General features: G+C 42.3%; 2 protein-coding genes across 6 annotated transcripts in view; both read right to left on the reverse strand.

The window, feature by feature from the left end:
* CYRIB (CYFIP related Rac1 interactor B) overlaps positions 1-1,935 on the reverse strand; it is a 90,847-nt gene extending 88,912 nt beyond the window's left edge. Inside the window, exon 1 of the mRNA XM_032181351.1 lies at positions 1,906-1,935. The gene's annotated coding sequence lies outside the window, so the exon portion shown is untranslated. The remainder of the gene's footprint in view (positions 1-1,905) is intronic.
* Positions 1,936-7,853: 5,918 nt separating this feature from the next.
* The window catches only part of ASAP1 (ArfGAP with SH3 domain, ankyrin repeat and PH domain 1), a 126,078-nt gene continuing 115,537 nt past the window's right edge, over positions 7,854-18,394 (reverse strand). For all 5 annotated transcript variants that reach the window (XM_032181642.1, XM_032181638.1, XM_032181641.1 and 2 more), the window contains 3 exons: positions 16,130-16,629; positions 12,172-12,294; positions 7,854-10,139 (listed from right to left, as the gene is read on the reverse strand). In XM_032181642.1, the coding sequence (XP_032037533.1) occupies positions 10,065-10,139; positions 12,172-12,294; positions 16,130-16,629 (698 nt within the window). In that variant the 3' untranslated portion in view covers positions 7,854-10,064. The remainder of the gene's footprint in view (positions 10,140-12,171; positions 12,295-16,129; positions 16,630-18,394) is intronic.

Here is an 18,394-nt window from a genome sequence, read left to right on the forward strand (position 1 = left end):
GCGGTGATGCGGCAGATAAGCAAGCTTACAGCCACGGTAAGCACTAAAGGAAAACCTAAACCAGACGATTAGGAAGATAGATCTCGGCTGGAGCTAACCTCAGAGGCAAGCCTTTCTAAGCCATGGTTGAGACAGGCGCAGTAGGAACAACCTTCAGCTTACAGGAGCAGTCCTGGTGACCATGGTGGCACCGTGCTCCTGGACATTCGCTGGGCAGACAGGAGACCACACCGTGGCCACTCAGCCTCCGGAGCAGAGGCAGAGCGAGGCCAGGTCTGAGCCTACTGAGCAAGGCTGTTTGCAGCAGGGGAACAGACTAGGCCATCTTCCTGTTCTCGGTGAGGCAAGAGAAGCACACGATGCTGTGCCTGTTCCCCCACTGCAGGCTCAGACAGCCCAGCGTCGGGTGCCCTCAGCTTTGCCTCAGCTGAGCCCCGTCCCGATGCCAGCGTGGCTGGCCTGAGTCACCGCAGCTGCGACTCCGGCTCCAAAATGATCTTACCCCTCATTTCAGCAAAAGTTTTTTGCAGGAAATAAGCTTTTACTTTCAAAATACTCCTGTCCTTGTTCTTCTCCAACAAGCACAGGAAGTATCTCAGCCGAACATTGCCCTTTATTCTTCTAAGTCACTACTTATTCTCTGACACCTTTGAGTAAAAAGAAACAGCGGTGCACGGTGGCTGTGCCTTCCCACACCTACGGGCTGCGTTAGGCTTTCCGCTGCCCTCTCACACTGCTGCCGCTGGCCGTGCCACCTCTAGAGGCACCAAACGAGGCCTCTTTATTTTGTTTTTTTCCCCAAGCCTGAGCTGCACCATGGACATCATTGCAAATCCATTTTATGTGCTCCTTGCTGAGCAATCCAAACTATCGATCTTGCTTAAGGAAAGAGATGCTCTCGACCTTACTGGAAATATTTTTGAAGTCCTGTTTGTCAGACAGCTCCTGCTGGCTCCCAGTTTCAATGTGGGACACTGCTCTCCCTGCTCAGAAACCTCATCTCTCCAGCGAGCTTCTCCTCCTGACCCACAGGACCATCCATGCCACCAACCCCGCTGCACCCTAAAAACCAAGGGGTTACAACCAGTGGAAAATGCGCTGACCATGCCCATCAGTCTGACCGGGAGCAGAGCAGCCAGGAGCCGATGAAACCCCACACTGCTGGGGGTTTCATTTATTAGAGATAATGAATTTTTAAACCACAAAACGATAACGTGACTCTACGCTGTGCAGCCAGATCACGGTTTAGGGGTGGCTGCGTGCGATTTCCTCTCCGTTTCACCACGGATCCTTTTGAAACGCCACGACTTGCTCAAGAGGCCAGGGCAGTTTTCGCACAGAGCCACCACCGTGACCTCGCCGCCATCCCTGCCCAAGCCAGGCAGCCCCCAAAGCAGGCGTTCTCGCTTCCTCGCCCAGCTTCTGGCCACCTGAATTTCGGCCATGCAGCCAGGAGCAGGTGCTAGATTGGCGTGAGGAGCCTCCAGCCTGGCACCTGTCCTGGCGCGAGGGGACAACCCAATGCAACTCGCCCAGCCTGAGACAGAAACCGACCCCCAGATCTCCATCCATCGCAGGCAGTGGGATGTGGAGCCAAACCCCGGCTTCCTCCCCAAAACCATCCACCCCATCTCACCCTCAGCTTTCCATGGCCATTTGGGGCTGGGTCTCCTGCCCCCCTCCGTCCTCCTAGGAGGGAGTTGAGGGACCACCACGGGGGGATCCCCTCCCAGCCCCCCCGCACCCTCCCTTCCTCGGGGCGAAGGCGAGGCCCCTCAGCGGAGCTCGGAGCCCCCCCAGCAGACCTCGATGCCCCTCTGCAGGGCTCCGGGAGCCCCCTCCTCACCCTTTACCCCTCGGGACCCCCCTCCCCGATTCCCCCCGGTTCCCCTCGGGGCTCGGTACCTGGGCGCGGGGCCGCCCGCGGCGCTCAGCCCGCCGCCGCCTTCCGGGTTGCCGGGGGCCGGCTCCGCCGCCGCAGGTTGGGCGGCGAGAGCGGTGCCGCATCGCTATAAAAGGAAGCCGAGCCCCGGGGGGAGGAAGAGGAGGAAGAGGAGGCTCCGGCACCTTCATCGGGCCCGGCTTGGCCGCCCTGCCCCGGCCCGTTGCTAGCGAGCACCAGGGGAGGGCGAAGCATCCCCCCCCCCCTCCCCAGGGGGCTGGGGGAGCGGCCCCAAAATGGGGGATAGGAGGAGGGGGGCTGTGGGTTGGGGACTGCTGGCCTCAGGGAGGGGTGCTGAGGTGGAGGAGGAGGAGGAGGGAGGGGGATGAAGGTTTGTAGCCAAAGGAGGATGTGGGCACAACCTGATACACTCAGCTGTTCTGCAGGCACCAGCGTGTCCCCTTCCACCTCAAGCACCTGGGGTGGTGACAAATCCACTGGGGTTTCTCCCCACCTGGGGTCCCCCCTGGGAGCCTTGGCAGGACCCTTCTTTGCTGTGAGGGTGGCAAGGCTGCCCACAGAAGCTGTGGGTGCCCCATCCCTGGAGGTGTTCAAGGCCAGGCTGGATGTGGCTTTGAGCAACCTGAGCTGGTGGGAGGTGTCCCTGCCTATGGCAGGAGGTTGGAACCAAATGAACTTTAAGGTCCCTTCCAACCCAACCCATCCTGTGATCAGATTCTGTGATATGACCCGGCCTCATCCTGCTACCTCAGCATGCACTGTGACAACCTCAGCATGGCCACCCCAGTCAAAACGCACATGAAACCTGTGAGGAAGCAGAGGATGAGGCAGCTTTTGCAGAAGTAGGAAGACAGCAGCCAGCAGCGACACTCAGAAGTGTCCTGGAAACTTTAAATGCGTATATACCAAAAATAATCTCCTACAACAGTCTTCAGAGTGCAAAGGGTGACAGAGCACTGCCCTCAGCCCGACCAGCTGGCTTGGGCTGTGGGCTAGCAGCTGGAGGAAGGCCCCACAGCTCGTGGTCCTGGGGACAGGGCTGTGCTCAGGCACCTGTGACAACCCTGAGGAGCCCTGCATGGTGTCTCCTCTCTCATACCAACCATCGATGGCATCTTGCTCACAGAAGGAGCAAGGATTCCCCCGGGACCCCTGTCCCACCCACCCAGCACAAAGGGCTGCTCAGGCTGCATCAGGGCTTTCCCTCCAGCGACAGATGCTGTTGTTCTCCAGCACCGTCAATCCCTTTCAGGAAGGGACAGGGATTAGATGGGGTAACAGCTCTTAAGGTAATTTCTGTAAATGGTATTCTGCTGGCCAGCTTTACTGGCAGGAGCTTGCAGGGGACTGATACTGCAGCTCGCTCTGCAGCCCCAGTGAGGCCCTGTGCAGTGGCACACAGCTCTCTGCAATGCCACAGTGACTACAAAACCTGTACACGGCCCAAAGCAGATGGAAAGGTGACAGCAGGGAGGCTGGAGGCAGAGCTAACAGCTCTGAGATGCTACATAGGAAACAGGACTGCTATACAGAAGCACTGAGCTCAGATCTCTTCTATTATTCCACCACTTGCAAGTTATTGCACTAGATGAACCAACACTGTGGAGCACAAGCAGAACAGATGCCAGCTATGCAGAGGGGGAGGTGGCGACCCTAGGAAGACCCTTGGCTAAATAAATATTGCTAGGGGCTTTACTTTGCACAAAAAACACACCACTTAGGCAGAACACTGCCATTGGAAGATGGCAGGAAGAAAGTTCTGCTCTCCACGGTTTTGAAGTAGAGGGGGTTCCTCCACACCCACATTCATTATTGTTTTTTAATCTCAGCTCTCTCTGCGCCCCAGCCGGGAAGGAGGAACAGGAGGAACTTTTCTGCTGCACCTGGTAGCATCTCACTCAGACCTAGCAGGAACACAGATGCTGGGTTGAAGAATGATCCTGAGCAAAATCCAGCCCTCAGCAAGGTAGCTGTGTTCCAGACCTGTGCCATAGAGATAGAGGTGATGTCAAAATCTCCTCTGAAGAAGCCCCCATCTTCCACCACTCGATGCCAGTTCATTTCACATGAAGCTCAACGCTGGAAGCTCCTTGCTCTCTAGCTGTCCGAGCCGAGCTGCTACGTTTCCCTCGTAAGCAGGCTCTGTGCACCCTATGGAAGCAGTTTTAACATTTTCTCTCCAGTGCCTTTCTGTAGAGGTTGGCCTGCTTCCTATATAGGGAAGACAGAGACTAAGGAACATCCTGGATCATAGATCTGCCCTTCATCCCCACGCTTCTACCGACGCAACATCCCCCGAGTTGTTACACACAGCTTCTTCCAGCTCCTGGACGAGTTTCCACCCAAGAACAGGTCTCAGCTGGAATAAGAGCACATGGCTGGCAATTTCAGGAAGGAGCTGCAGCTCACCGACTGCTCAGCTGTAGGGGCTCTTGCTTTCCTGCCTACAATTACTGCAGTAGAGCTACAGCTCTAAATTCAGCATTTACAGTGAATCAAGGGAAGGCTAGGAAGCACGAGTTTATAGGTCTGTGGCCAGGGGTGGGATAGCTTGCATTATAGGCAGGTGATTACAGGCAGTGTAATCTGTCCTAATTTGGAAAATAAAAAAAAAAAATGCGAGCTTTCATTTTCAAGGTATTTTTGAAACTGTGTGGCTCCTGGGGTCATCAGGTCACTCAGGCAGGCTGCAGGCTCCAGCAGAAAGCCATTACAAAACCCCTGCTTAACCAGCAAACAGCTGCTGACTTTGGGACAGGCTTCGCTCGAGATGTGGCTTGTCTTTTTCAGTCCCAACGTTCAGCAGCACTTTTTAAATACTTTTCCGTAAGTAGCAGGTTTTGACTTTTATTTAAACACTAAACTCCAGCTCAGAGGCATGTTTATACTTACTAGAGTAGCAGGGATGTGGAATCAGGGAGGGACAAAGAAAAACAGATTACAAAAAAAGGTTTGAGAACAGCTTCAGACTTCAAGCTACTGCATATTATTCCCTACTGTTTACAGACAACTGTAGTAAAATCTTCCTGTAGTATTTCCTGGAAAAGAGACTAAGTAAACTAGTTAGCAAAAAACTTGTTAATGCCACTAATTGAACCGAACAAAGGTAAATATAGCGAAATAACCTCTATATGCAGCCATTCTAGGGCAGTCTTACATGTCCAAGGGTGATTCATTTACACAACGTGATTAAGAAAAAAATATGAATTCAGATTTCTGAATTTCTGGTGGTATCTGAAGCATAAAAATATCCTCAAACTTTAAAGGAAAAAATAAAAATAAAAATGAGGGAACGGACATAGCTACAGACCACCTTTCAGCAAAAAATAACAAACATAAGGGAGGGAACATTTCTAATCAGACACAACATGAGCCAAGACCAGGCAGGCAGGAGCTGCACAGCAGCATTAACGCTGGATTTAAAGCTCCAGGTAAGCTTAAAGCTTGTTCTAAACACCCGTCTGTCAGGCAGTACAGCAAGCTATTGATTAGCTTCTCCTCTGCAGCTATAGCAGCTGCAATAGCCACCACAAATTGTTTGTCCCTCGCCCCCGCTATTATAAAAGGAGACTGGAGCAGACATCTGCCCTACTGCATACACTGGGGTCTGTTCTGCAACTTGCAGAGGAACAAGGCAAGGCCTGTACAGTGACACACTATCGGTTTTAGCGTTACTCCAACACCAGCTGACAAGAAATAGCCAAAACTCGCAGGTCCTGTGCACGCTGCGGCACAGGGGGCTGCGAGCTTAAGTACAAGTTGACAAACAGCACTTAGCTTATCTCAAGAAGAAACTTGAGCACTCTCTCGGCAGATGGCTGGGCTCTAAATCATGTCCTGTATAGCCCTGAAAGTATCATTAAGACAACTTGACATAGTTTGCATTAGGTAAGAAAATGTGGGGCTTACAGCTGTATAGATGGAAACATCTCACAGTCCTGTGTACGTTCTGTGTCCATCTCATAAGCCTCTGTCTGTTTTAGAAGGGCTAAAATAAGTGTGTCACCCCCAACAGCCTTAAACTCAAGGGCAAGCTGCTTAGTTGTCTGTAAGAAACCAAGGTCTGAAGCTGAACTTTAAATATTAAGGGATAACTTTTGCTCTTCTGTCATATTCTGGTTTCCTGACACCAGAGTGTGACCAGTCCAGGGTGTGAATGGCACGAAGCTGTGAACTGGGAACAGGACAGCCTGTTGGGAAAGTAAAGTTACTTGTTATTGATGCTCAAGTCAACTATCACCCAGAACTAGAGTTTGGGGAAGGGGGAAGAATCTGAAAATTATAAAATCATATTTATAGGACTGGAATATATAGTGCTTTTTTTTTTTTTTTTTTTTTTTTTTTGGGGGGGGGGGGGGGGGGGGGGGGAGGGGGAGGAGAGAGAGGGAGGCTATTCAGAGTTTCATTGATTGGTATTTAAGATTTGCATCATTTTCACTGGTGTTGACCACTAGTCTTTGTTAAATTATGAGCTTTAAGTTTGCCATAGAAAAGAGTGAAAAGGCTGAAACTCTGTAAACCTGAATAACAGGGGGTGTTATTGGAGCATGTGCTTGTCTTGGCCTCTTCAGCACCAAACAGTACATGAAATACCCACCTCAATTTTGGCTTGCAAAAAGAAATCATGCATGTCAGTGAAGAGCAAATAATAGGACAAAGACTGAGGTTACTGGAACCAGCAGATCTCTGAATGCTGCTGTGTGAAATACTGAGACAAGGTAGAAACAGAGCAAGAGCACCACTATTTAACCAGACTGCTTCTCCTGCTCCCTGGTCCACATTTCACTCCCCCTCCTCCAAAAATGTGTAGGCTATGCAAATTCAAAACCCCAAACTGAGCAAAATATTCCACGAAGAACCCAGGCGATGCCTGCACTACAGCACAGCGCTCAAGAAGCTACCTCATCGCAGCAGCCTCCTGAGCCCTGTGCTGTTGCAGTTACTATTTTTGATACAAACCAGACCTGATAACTCTACGCTCCAACTTTTCCTCCGGCTAAAGGATGAGAAAGTAATTTCAAGCGACTTGTTCGTTTTTGGAGCAGTTGGGTGTTAAATGAAAAACTTCCAAGCACCCAGCTGGGGGCAAATAAAATCTAGGCGCTGGATCAGACCTGAAATTCTAAGCAATAACGTCACCTCCGTCCGGGAAAGGTTAATACTGCTCCAGTCAGGCTGAGGGCTGCTGCTGGGTTTGGTTTTCCTGCTTACAGACTCACAAGGCAGAAAGGCAGAGGACCAAGCTGGGCAGCTCTTTTCAACCAGAAGGGCCAGCTTTAGAAAACAAAGACACACCGGGGTTTCCACGGGGCCTACTGAAGCCACAGAGAAAGCAAATTGAAACTCATGGACCAAAATGTTTCGATGCTAATTTTAGTAAGTCAAGTTTTCCAGAAAAAAAGGGGATTGCATCCATATTTAACAACTGTTAACACATTTAAATGGCACTACAGAAGGGGTGGTTTATAGTCAAGAGGAAACATGTCAAGTGTTGAAGTTCTACCTGTTGGGAATCCAACCTTTCTCCCTGGATGATATTCCAGTTGACAAAAGGGCCTTGGTTCAGATATCTGGGATCAACTGAATACATTTATTTAAAAGCAATTTTAAATATTAAAAAAGTAGAAATTAACACATACAGTACTCAAAAACTGTCACATTAAATACATGTGAATAGACATGTGTACTGATGTTTTACCTTAACATTCAATGAGAATTCAAGATTTTAACTAGTGGCATGATCAGATCTGATTTCTGTACATGTGATGTTCAATGTAATAAAAAAATAAATAGCAACTGTTGTTCAACAGTAAATAAGACATCTGCAGAGCATACTTCCCCCTCTGGGGGCACCTTCCCCTGGCCCTCCCCCCAGCCCCTATCAGCTAATTTTCCATAAAGATTTAGACTTTCCAAATACTATGTCATGTACAAAATCGCAGACAGTGGCTCATTGAGTTCAAATATAATACTGTACTTAAACTCAATCAATATCATACATTTTCAGATTTCTTATGACCCACAATAAGCCAGAATAAACAGAACTATTGTTCCTGATGGAACTCATTTAATTTTATAAAATGCATATGTATACTATTTTAAAGAGCATAGAAAAGAATAGACATTTGACTCTACATAATTTTACATGCCTAGGTTTTCTCTATATGGTTTGCTTTTTTATCAGTTTATTTCAAGATCACTTAAAAATACAATTGACCACAAAAGTGAATAGGTTTTGTTCTTTAATGCAACTTAAAACATTGTATTAATGGCTAAAATGGAATGCTAAATAAATGCTAATCCTGACTTCCTTTCCATAAAAAACAGAGTAAAGTCTGAAATACTGGAACTGGTAATACTGAAGATTAGATGCCAGCAGGCTTGCTCACTCATTGTGTAATTTTATTTTTTTAATAAACTTTTATCATAAGTGATAAAACCATTAACAGTTGATAAATGTTTTTCCATTTTTTTCCATCTGGGGTTTAGACTCGTATTTGTTTCCATATTAACCACAAACAGAATTAAATATTCACTGACTACAGTCTTGTAAAACTGAATTAAAAATGAAAGCCCTCAGAGAGCCTGAGATGTGCTTTTATGAAATGAAAATCTTTCCATGCAGCCAAGACAATCTGCTTTGAAATCGCACTGCTAGGTACTGAAGCCAAAATAACATTTAACACAAGTAATGCAAAGCTACGTATGGAAGTTATGGAACCCGCTACAGACAAACCATGGGAAAAACCACAATTGCATTATGTTTCAAAGTTAAGAAATGATCTTGAAAGTGACACAGTTAATGAAAGTTTTCGGTAATGCATGTAAGTTTTTTCTGGCAATGCAGCTTTAAACCAACTTTCAAGAAACCTCAGGTCAAATGCAGCCTTCTAATGATTTTCTTACCAATTAGTTTTATAATAATGTTTGTTAGCTGGTGCTTTGAATTGAGACTACTACAGTTACTGTTTAGTGAACTTTACTAAAACCAGCTCGATACTTGTCATCCAAGTTATTAACAGCCTGATCAAATGTATGAAAGGTCGTATTAACTTCCACTTTCTAAAGCAATTAAAAATAATTTAAATTTATCCTTATACCACCACTTAAGAAATTTTATTTAGATAACTAACTTTTAGCAAGGTTGAAGACAGAGGAAAAAGAACCCACAAAATCATTTTTCAAAGAGCCAATTTAGCTATAAACAAATACTGTTGCAAGCTCACATTAATCTGAATAGCAATTAAGTTAAAATGTTCTCTTCTTCAAATGTAGCTATATGACTACAGTACTACTTTTGTACAAAGGCAGGTTTCAAGTAAGCATCTAAATGCATGCATAATGTCAACAGTTAACATTTTCTAGAAGTCCTTGGTTACTAAGAATTCAGTGAAAGAAACCAGCAAATTTCACATATATCTACGAAAGAACAATGACTAATTTTCATTAAAATAAGTTTTCGGATGAAATAAATTTGTAACTTGTCAAAGTGAGGTAATATCACAGGGGAACTGCAATCACAGTTTGGCATAGGTCCACATAATATAAACATGAAATGCTGTATGCACACCATAAAACATTACTGTTATCTGTAAAGTCAGTGAATATTTGTCTTCATAATTACACTTAACTGAGCACTATATTAAATAAATACCGAAGTGGGTTTCATAGCTGTAAACTGCATACACTTAGAAACTGCAGACTGATTTTTAAATTGTCCAAAACCATTCACTCATTCTAACTTTCTGCTAATTGTATATTGAGAATACCGAGTTATTAGGAACAGTCCTTTCTGTACAGTTACATGGTTGATGGAGACCACCTATGTTTGGAAAGCTGGCAGTTCATACATATTTTTAACAGCTTAGACAGAGATGTAAGTGCTAGATGCCGAGGATGGCTTCAACGAACCCAATAAGGCGTGCCAGGTTCCAAGGCTACCATAATACTGGCAAAGGCAGAATAACACAGTATATTTACAAAACATATAATTCAACCTCATGAGGTGAAACTTAAATGAATTCTTAATTTGTAACAGCAGCTATATATACAATTGTGCACAGGATTACAGGGAGGCAGCAGCGTTTGCTTTTGCTAAAAAGCCCGTCTTGCATGAAGAATGTGCAATGCTCAAGTTTAGTTCTTTTGTTGTTTGTTTTTACTAGTCTGACAGAATGTGCACAAAGGACACTGGAAAGACCCCTTTCCTCTCTGGCTGTCCTTCGATGTGGCCAATCTGCAACACAAGAGAAAAAAAAATGTAAATCTGCATACATATCTTGTTCACAAACAGCATTTATTCCATTAAAAACCAGCTGAATTGCATAGATACTATGGAGCCTCCGCAAGTTCTTTGATAGTTTAAGGCATACATTTGAATTTTGTAAAGGAGCAAAACAAAACCACACGAGCATATTATAAATAAGACAAGCCAACTACAGCTAAAGAGAGCAAAGCTACAGCTGAATTTAGAAGCCTGTAGGGGCTATATACACCACTGAATTTCAAGAACCTCATCAAAACTGAAGGCCGACTCTTTATTTTCTGACAGATTAACTTGCAGTAACAAGGCACGTGTCTCTCAGAAGCATTCATCTTAGTTAACTGAATAATGCTAAACATCTCACTTGAGGGAATGCCTGCTTACAATTGTGAAGTTACTTATGATAATCTGCATTGCTGGATACAATAAATCCTAGATAAAATTCACTTATTTGAAGTGATAAAGGCCTAGCTGTTTGCTCATTCAATTATAGCATGATTTCTAACGATTTATGTGCATAGTAGTGTTTGTAACAAACGACAGCATTGTCTCATTAAGCACTTTCCATATACAATTTCTTACATACTTTGAATAATAGTCATTTATAAAGAAATTTTCAAGCAACTTCTAACAAAGACAGCACTTTCTATATGAACTTTTCGTGTTCAAAATGCCTTATCGTAAACAATTGTCAAACTGATAGCACGGGGGTAGCAGTCTCGACTGACCACATAACCCTCTTCTCATCCTGCTACAGCACTGCTCACTACTTTCAGAATAATAATGTGCCTCCTTCCTCTTCCACGAACTAACAAAATGGGAAGGGGAAACATGCAGGGCTGGCCATTTCCTCTTGTGGAGCCAAATTTTTGAAATGTATGAGTCAACAGCACTCATTTCCCCCCTCAGAAATGCTCGAACCGGAGCGCTTCATGGAATTTGTCAGGCATGTGGCTTCATAAAACCCCTGCGTACTTCACAAAACAGAATCAGCAGCTAACAAAACTATAGTCGTGGACTGAATGGTATGGCGAATACAGCAGCTTTTTGCTGCCTGTTGCCCCTTTGATACCATCTTTTCAGCTGAAACTTTTCCACATTTCAATGCCCTGCTGATCAGTGAGAGGAAACCATGCAGCTAGAACCAAAACAGCAAAGATTGCATCGCACTTAGATTAGGAAATCGTAGGCAGCACTGCAAGAAGAATTTGTTTTAGTCAAATTGAAGGCAACCTGTCTCATTTTCCCCCGTAATAACTCTCAGGTGGGGCAGTTTGATGCAGGAGGGCTTTGGAAACAACAATTAGAGTTTCAAGGGAGGTTGGAGCCCCTGAGCATGGCTGAGAAAGCCTGAGGTTAGCACTAAATAACCAAAGACAACAGCATAGAGAAGGGGGAGGAGTATGATACAAAATTATGACAAAGGATGGGAGAAAATGTTGATCGGCTACCTCTCATTTAGGGAAAAAGAATCAGCAACTGGGAGCACTAATTTCAAATAGTTTTTCAGACTCCCAGCAGCCCCTATAGATAAAAGTTATCATTTCTGGTGCACTGCAGATAATTACACTTCCCATTTTTCATGAAGAGCGTAAGCATGCTAAACAGGGTGAAGATATGACACATCCTCTTTACTTGATGGAAGGCTAGAGTATGATACAGCCCAATTTACGTAAATAAATAAATTTAGATGTGTTGTTATGAGCCTGCAATGAAGCCAAACCTAGTCAGAATGCTGCTAGCAGACTCCCAGGACCTTGCAGACCCTAAGAGAAAAAGGGGGTCTCTTCTAATATGAGTTTAAATGCTGGACATCTGTTTGTGCAAAACAACCTGCCCCTGCTGCATTCCTCTCCTCTTCCTTCCCAGTAAAAACAAACAAACAAACAAACAAACAAACAAAAAACAACAGAACAACAACTACAAAAAAATATAAGAAAAAAGAGGCTGTCCTTTAAAAGTCGTAAGGAAGTTTTGTGGAGCTATAAAAGGCAAAGATACATACCCACCACTCTTGGTCCTCTTCACCAGTTACAATAATTACTTCTCCTTCAACAAATGTGAGCTCATCATCGTTATCTGCCTGGCAGTCATAAATGGTCTTCACTCGCCTAACCTTGTTCTTTCCCTAAAAATACAGAGAAGTTTTAGATGAAAGACATGAGGAACAGCGAAAATGTACCAAATGAGTTATACCTTCCAGTTATGCTTTGTGTTACGAAAATGTGAAGCCCACCAAATTTCCTTCTCTGTAATTAGGGCATGAAAATCTAAAAACTACAATTCAATAAGGAAAAAAAAAAAAGAGAAAAAGGAAGATACCTACACAGGTCTAGGTTTTTTCTTAAGATTCAGAACTCCCAAGAGACTTTTATACCTAGTGCACTGCATAAGTATCCTACACATCTTCCATCAAAGCTTAAATAAAGTCATTACATTCTTTCAATGCACAACCACCCTTTCTCCTACAACACATACATAACTAAAAAAAAAAAAAAGGCAGAAAATGAATTCCAATCTCCTCTGAACACTACAGGAGTGGTACAGACTGAGGAAAATGCTGCCTTTAAATCCCAGTATTCCTTTAAATTTGGGGTTTGGGTCTAGCAGGAAAATACAGTATCCTCTGACTTCAAATCTGCTTATAGTATTGAATCTGGAAATTATTTCTGAATGGGTTTTGATCCATAATGTTAGTGATTTCTTATTAAAAAGAATCATAATTTCAGATGGCAGCATTATTTTGTGATGATAGTTTCCAATAGATATTGTCACAGTTCCCCTGTTTTGAGTCCAAGTATTTTCTAGGTCATATTTTGCTGCATGCTGCTAATTCATGTGAAAAAGCCTGAGCCATGGACTCCTCCCTGAACATATGTTTCTCATGGCAGGAAAAATGCTTTAAATTATTTCCAAATAGACTAAGTAAGCAATGTGAACAGAAATATGCTGCTACTTTATATTCACAGAAATATGCTGCTGCTTGAAAGTCCTGTGTTTTTATACCCACACTTCTTCAGAAACTGCAGTTCCTCTTTGAACAGAAGTAGTCAGAAAACAAGAATGCAAAAAACAAGAAGAGCAGAAGGAGATGAGAAGCAGGAGGGCTACAAAGAAAAAGTCAGCAGGTTTAGAGGAATTTGCGCCAAAAGTAACTTCACTGAGGAAATTTCCTAGGGAGTCTTCTCTTTGCTGTTACCTACCCTCTGCGTTTTGGCAAAAAAAAAAAAAAAAAAAATGCTTGCAGTTCAACAGCAGAACAGACGCATAGCAAGCAGCACTCACACTGAAGTTATAGAAAAACAACAATTACATACGTAAGGGGTGATGCAGTGAACACAAAGTTAAGACTAGAAAAAATGTACTCTTGAGACAAATGAATAGAAATACCTTAGGTGAAATTCATATGAGATCAAAGGAAGGTTTTTTTGTCCCCCTCTCCCTGAAGGATTTACTGCAGCAAGAAATTACTTCAAAAATGCTCTCTCTCTCTCTTTTTTTTTTTTTTTTTTTTTAATAAATTCAGGTAATTTGAACAGAAATCTTAACTATCGCAAGGGATTGAAATTCAATTTTAATGCATATTTGGAGCCCATCCCAGCTTTCAACTCCAGAGAAGCTTTGCAAACTAAGACAGCTCCAATCAATGCTCACTGGATGAAGGGACACAACTACTTTTGACAGATAAAAATCGTATCATTCCGCAAGGAGACTGCAGGAAGTTTTATTCCTCTAACCTTAGAGGACTGTATGCAACTCTGTTTGTAAGAGCCCATAAAAAAAAATGCCTGAAGTTGCTCCTGGTTCTTTTTGCCTAGTACTAGAGACAACATTTTAATATTTTATTCCTTTCAGCTAGAAGAGAAGTAGAAAGAAGAATTCGAGCCTGAGGTGGTATTAAACTTGGGAAGGTTTACAAAAGGATGGATATGAAGAAAGTGTATGTTTTTAGAACAGAGACTGGGGCACTGGTGTGTGAAAAAAATGAAAGTAATTCCAGGGCATGTAATTTGCAACTATAAACAAAAACACAAAAAAAACACAGCCCTGTAACCCAGTATTAGTATCTATTCAGGAACACATTTCTTCTGTTCAAGACCAAATATTAATCAGCTGTTATAGTTATTAAATAATCCCTTTATGTTCATATTTCCACTCAATAATTGTTTAAAAAGCATTTTTTTCTCTGTAAAACACATACACACACAAGTGTTCAATGTTATTTATGTTATTTTACAATCATTCAGAGTAGGCTTCATTTCTCGAAAAATATCCTTTCAATACCTTATGTGTTATCAGTGTTGGTATTTCTACCTAATAATTTTGAACAACCGGTTTTCTAAAACTTCCGAAAACTAATCTTTGCTCCTCTATTTGGTAGCTAAACAGGCAAAAACAAGACTGAAGTACCCACACGTACTTGTGGCTGTTCTCACAGGTCTTAATGTTGCACTGTCATGTAGTATTTCATCAGTTTGTGCTGAGAGGAAATAGCGACAGGTTGAAAGTGCAAGCAAAACACATTTAAGATGAACTCTTGCACATTATTGCTGGAGGAAAAAGAAGTGCAGTGGACAAGAAAGCTGTATGTGCATACACAATGCTGAGCAGAGGAGTGGAAGGTAAGGTGATGGATACATCATCATTTTGATCACTCCAAAAGAGAGGAACATTTAATGTACTGAACATACGAAAACGGCTGAATTTGGAGAACACTGAATTTTTACTCGTGATGTTTCTGTATAAAATAGGGGAAGAGTTTAAAAAACACAAACCCAAAAACCTTATCCACCATTTGCTGTCATTCCCTCTATTAGAAAGGGAAAATAGCTGACCAGTGTCATTTGCTTCCTTGTATTTAAAAGCACATAAACAAACAAATCATAGTTGCAGACACCTTTTGATCAGATCCCTGGACTTTTTTATTTTTAATCTAATCTCCAGAGTGATCAGGAAGCCCTAGCACCAACTGTCTTCCTCAGCTCAGATAGGAAGTTACAGACAAGTCAAGCACAGAAGCCAGGCAGAATAATGGCCCTACACAAAGTGTTCTTTCTCAAACAAGCACACGAAGGGAGAAACTCACCCTCTGCTTTCACTACCAGAACGGAAGTCACATTTCCTTTCACATAAGTGCTTTGCATAGCCAATTTGACAAGCAAAACCAGCTCCTTTTTGATGTATTCTTAATGACGAAAATCTTGAGAGCACTCTGGAGTTTCATAAAACGATTTCAATATACATATGCATGAAAAAAAAGCCTCCGTTGGATGGAAATTGCACTTGCTAGCAAGATGAATAGCAAGATGAACTGGGGATTGAGCAAGGAGACTTGGAACCTAGTTATAGCCCCAGCTCCGTTATGGCATGCCATCCAGCCAGGTCTATTTTAGAAATTGAGCAATATATCCGAACCTCTGTTAACCACATAAGTACACTTACATCAAATATTCATGACAGGAACATTCACAAGTTTGTCACAGTTTACCTGTAATTTATTTTTTTTTTTTTTTTTTTTTTTTTTTTTAAATCTACAGATTAATATCGGTCAGCACTAATAGGTGCTAACATAATTTTTAACAGTTACAAAAATCAAATATATAAATATTCCAGTAATCCACAAAGCAGTCAGCAGACAGCAGAGAAAACCAATTAACTCAGAAGTATGACTTGCACAGATAGACATGCCCAAGTTCCCTAGTAAATCTAAATACATCAGCATGCTCCCAAGACTACCATTTTATATTACTAGTATTTGCTTCAGCATGCAAGAGGCCTTGTAAACCCCAGGGATTTGCTGAAGCTGCTTGGAAGTACAAAAAGAGAACCTCATTCCCTGTCCCAGCCCATAACTTTACCAGCTTTGTGTGCTTAGCTCAAGGGCTTTCTTTTTTGCACAGATACTCCTATGGCAACTTCAAAGCCTTGCATGGAAGATTTTAACTAGCTGGAATAATACCTACCATATTTATTTTCCTGGGAAGTGGCACAGGGGTTTCTGGCAAGGTATGCGTTATGTCATTAGACTCTTCAGATGCTTGCTTTTGGACGGTGTCTCTAGATTGTACATTTGGAGAAAGATCTAAGGAGTGAGATTTTTGATTCGCCTCTGAGGGCTGAGGCTTTGGTGATGCTTCTCCACCTTGAGTTTTAGCCAACAGCTCTCCAAGCTGAGGTTTTGGAGGAAGGTCCTTCATTTGCGGCTTTGGAGGTAAGTCTCCAAGTTGCGGTTTTGGTGGCAAATCTCCTAGCTGAGGCTTTGGGGGTAGTTCTCCAGGCTTCGGGGGTAAATCTCCCACTTGAGGTTTCTGAGTTAGTTCCAGAGGCAGAGGCTTTGGGGGCAAATCTCCAGGTTGTGGTTTATGTGGTATATCGATGGACAGTGAGGGCTTAAACATTTCCGTGTGCTGATTGGATTTATCTATTGAAAGATGATGACTGGTTTCTATTTTTCTTAGTGCCACTAAAACAAAAGAAGAATGTTTATTCACAATCTCATTTTAATATTAAAGAACTGAGGTGCATATCAAAATCATAACGGTATAATGACCATATGTTCACCGAGCTCTGATAACTACCCATATGTCCTCCTAGTCTGTGACAAACGCACAACAACACAACTTCACTTAACCCTCTTTCGCTGAGGACAATGCTAGGTCTCATTTCATTGCCCCTACTGGAGGCCAGGAGTGCTTAACCCAACAGCTACTAGGTATCAATTTATAGATTAACCACTTGTGGTGAAATAAGGTGATTGGTACTTAGACTCGATACAAAAATATAAAATGCAAAAAAATATGCCTTTTGCAAAGAAGTCTATCAACCCGCTGATGTGACTGCAATAAAAATTCTTTTTAATGCCAATTATTCATACATACAATTGAACTTCATACAAAAACAAAATGAAGTCTCGGGATTAGTATCTGTAAAATCTTAAGGAAGAGAGCAAGCGACCGTGTATGTGTGTACAGCCTATACAACAAACTGGAATATAGATTTTCAAACTAAAACTAAAGTGAATGATTTTAAATGTGTACAATTTACTAACGAGGAGATATTCTACAATAATGTATTTTATGGAAAGAAAATGAAAATAGCTTTTCCTCGGTGTCATGCGCTGATTCTACTGCTTATTCCCTTAAGAAAAATTCTAATGGTATAATGCTACTTGACTAAAATCTATCTTAAAAACTTAAATTGAAGACAACAAAAAGTCCCCAAGCCAAACAACCTTGTATTAAAGGAGATGCAAGGGAAAATGAGAGAAAGAAGAAAAAAGTTGTGATCCATAACTAAAGTAACAAATTTTGACTAGAAGAAATCATTTTATATTGTAATCAACATTGGTTTATTGTATTGTACCAGCCAAAAAAGGTGGTATGACATTTTACTAAGAAAGCAACACCACTCACTTTGGATATCACCTACTACAAAGAACCTTTTCATGCTGTTTTATGGTTATTTATACCAAAAGAGCAAAAATTTGCATAATTTACATGGAGAAACTGAATAGCTATTATCAGAAGCCTCAATTAAAACAGCTACTAGACTTAACTAGTAGGAAATGTACAAGCACTGATCATCCACATTGGTTTGAGACTTAAATAAATAAATAGTATGACAAACCAATGCTAGCCCTTATCAAAGCCTTATGCTTTGATTGATCCCATATTAAAATGATATAGATGGTTACAGGTGAAAATTTAAGTCAAAGAAATGTTGATTTCATTACTCTACTGTAATGTAGAGTAATACTACTTTTCATACACTATCATACCATTAGTGTCTCTTTCAAAAGATGATGTAATATCATAATTATCATTTAATAATTTCACATTTGCATTTTCTGTTGAACTCGTTTGTGCTCTACAGTTCAGCCATCTAGTTTTAAAAGTTTGGACAGGCAGTATTCACCTCCTGATCTTCAGGCTCTATAATCCTGAGTAATCATCCACTCATACATGCATAATGTATTCTTGATGGATTCTGTATTATGAGGAAGTAGCAGGTAGGCCTGCTTACTATTTTATAGTCTGATGCAGAAGTGCAAAAAACCTTTGAACTCGTAAGGCAGGTTTTATTTAAAGAGGATAAAAAAAGCGTTTCTAAAAAGAAAAAGACCATAAGGTGTTGACTGAGATGATGATCTCAGCAAGTTTGTCACTGATATACATACGTATATAAATGAGCACATAAGAGTACCAGATTCCTTTCCAAGTAGTTAAAAA

The sequence above is a fragment of the Aythya fuligula genome, chromosome 2, assembly GCF_009819795.1.
Source record: "Aythya fuligula isolate bAytFul2 chromosome 2, bAytFul2.pri, whole genome shotgun sequence".
Classification (NCBI taxonomy): domain Eukaryota; kingdom Metazoa; phylum Chordata; class Aves; order Anseriformes; family Anatidae; genus Aythya; species Aythya fuligula.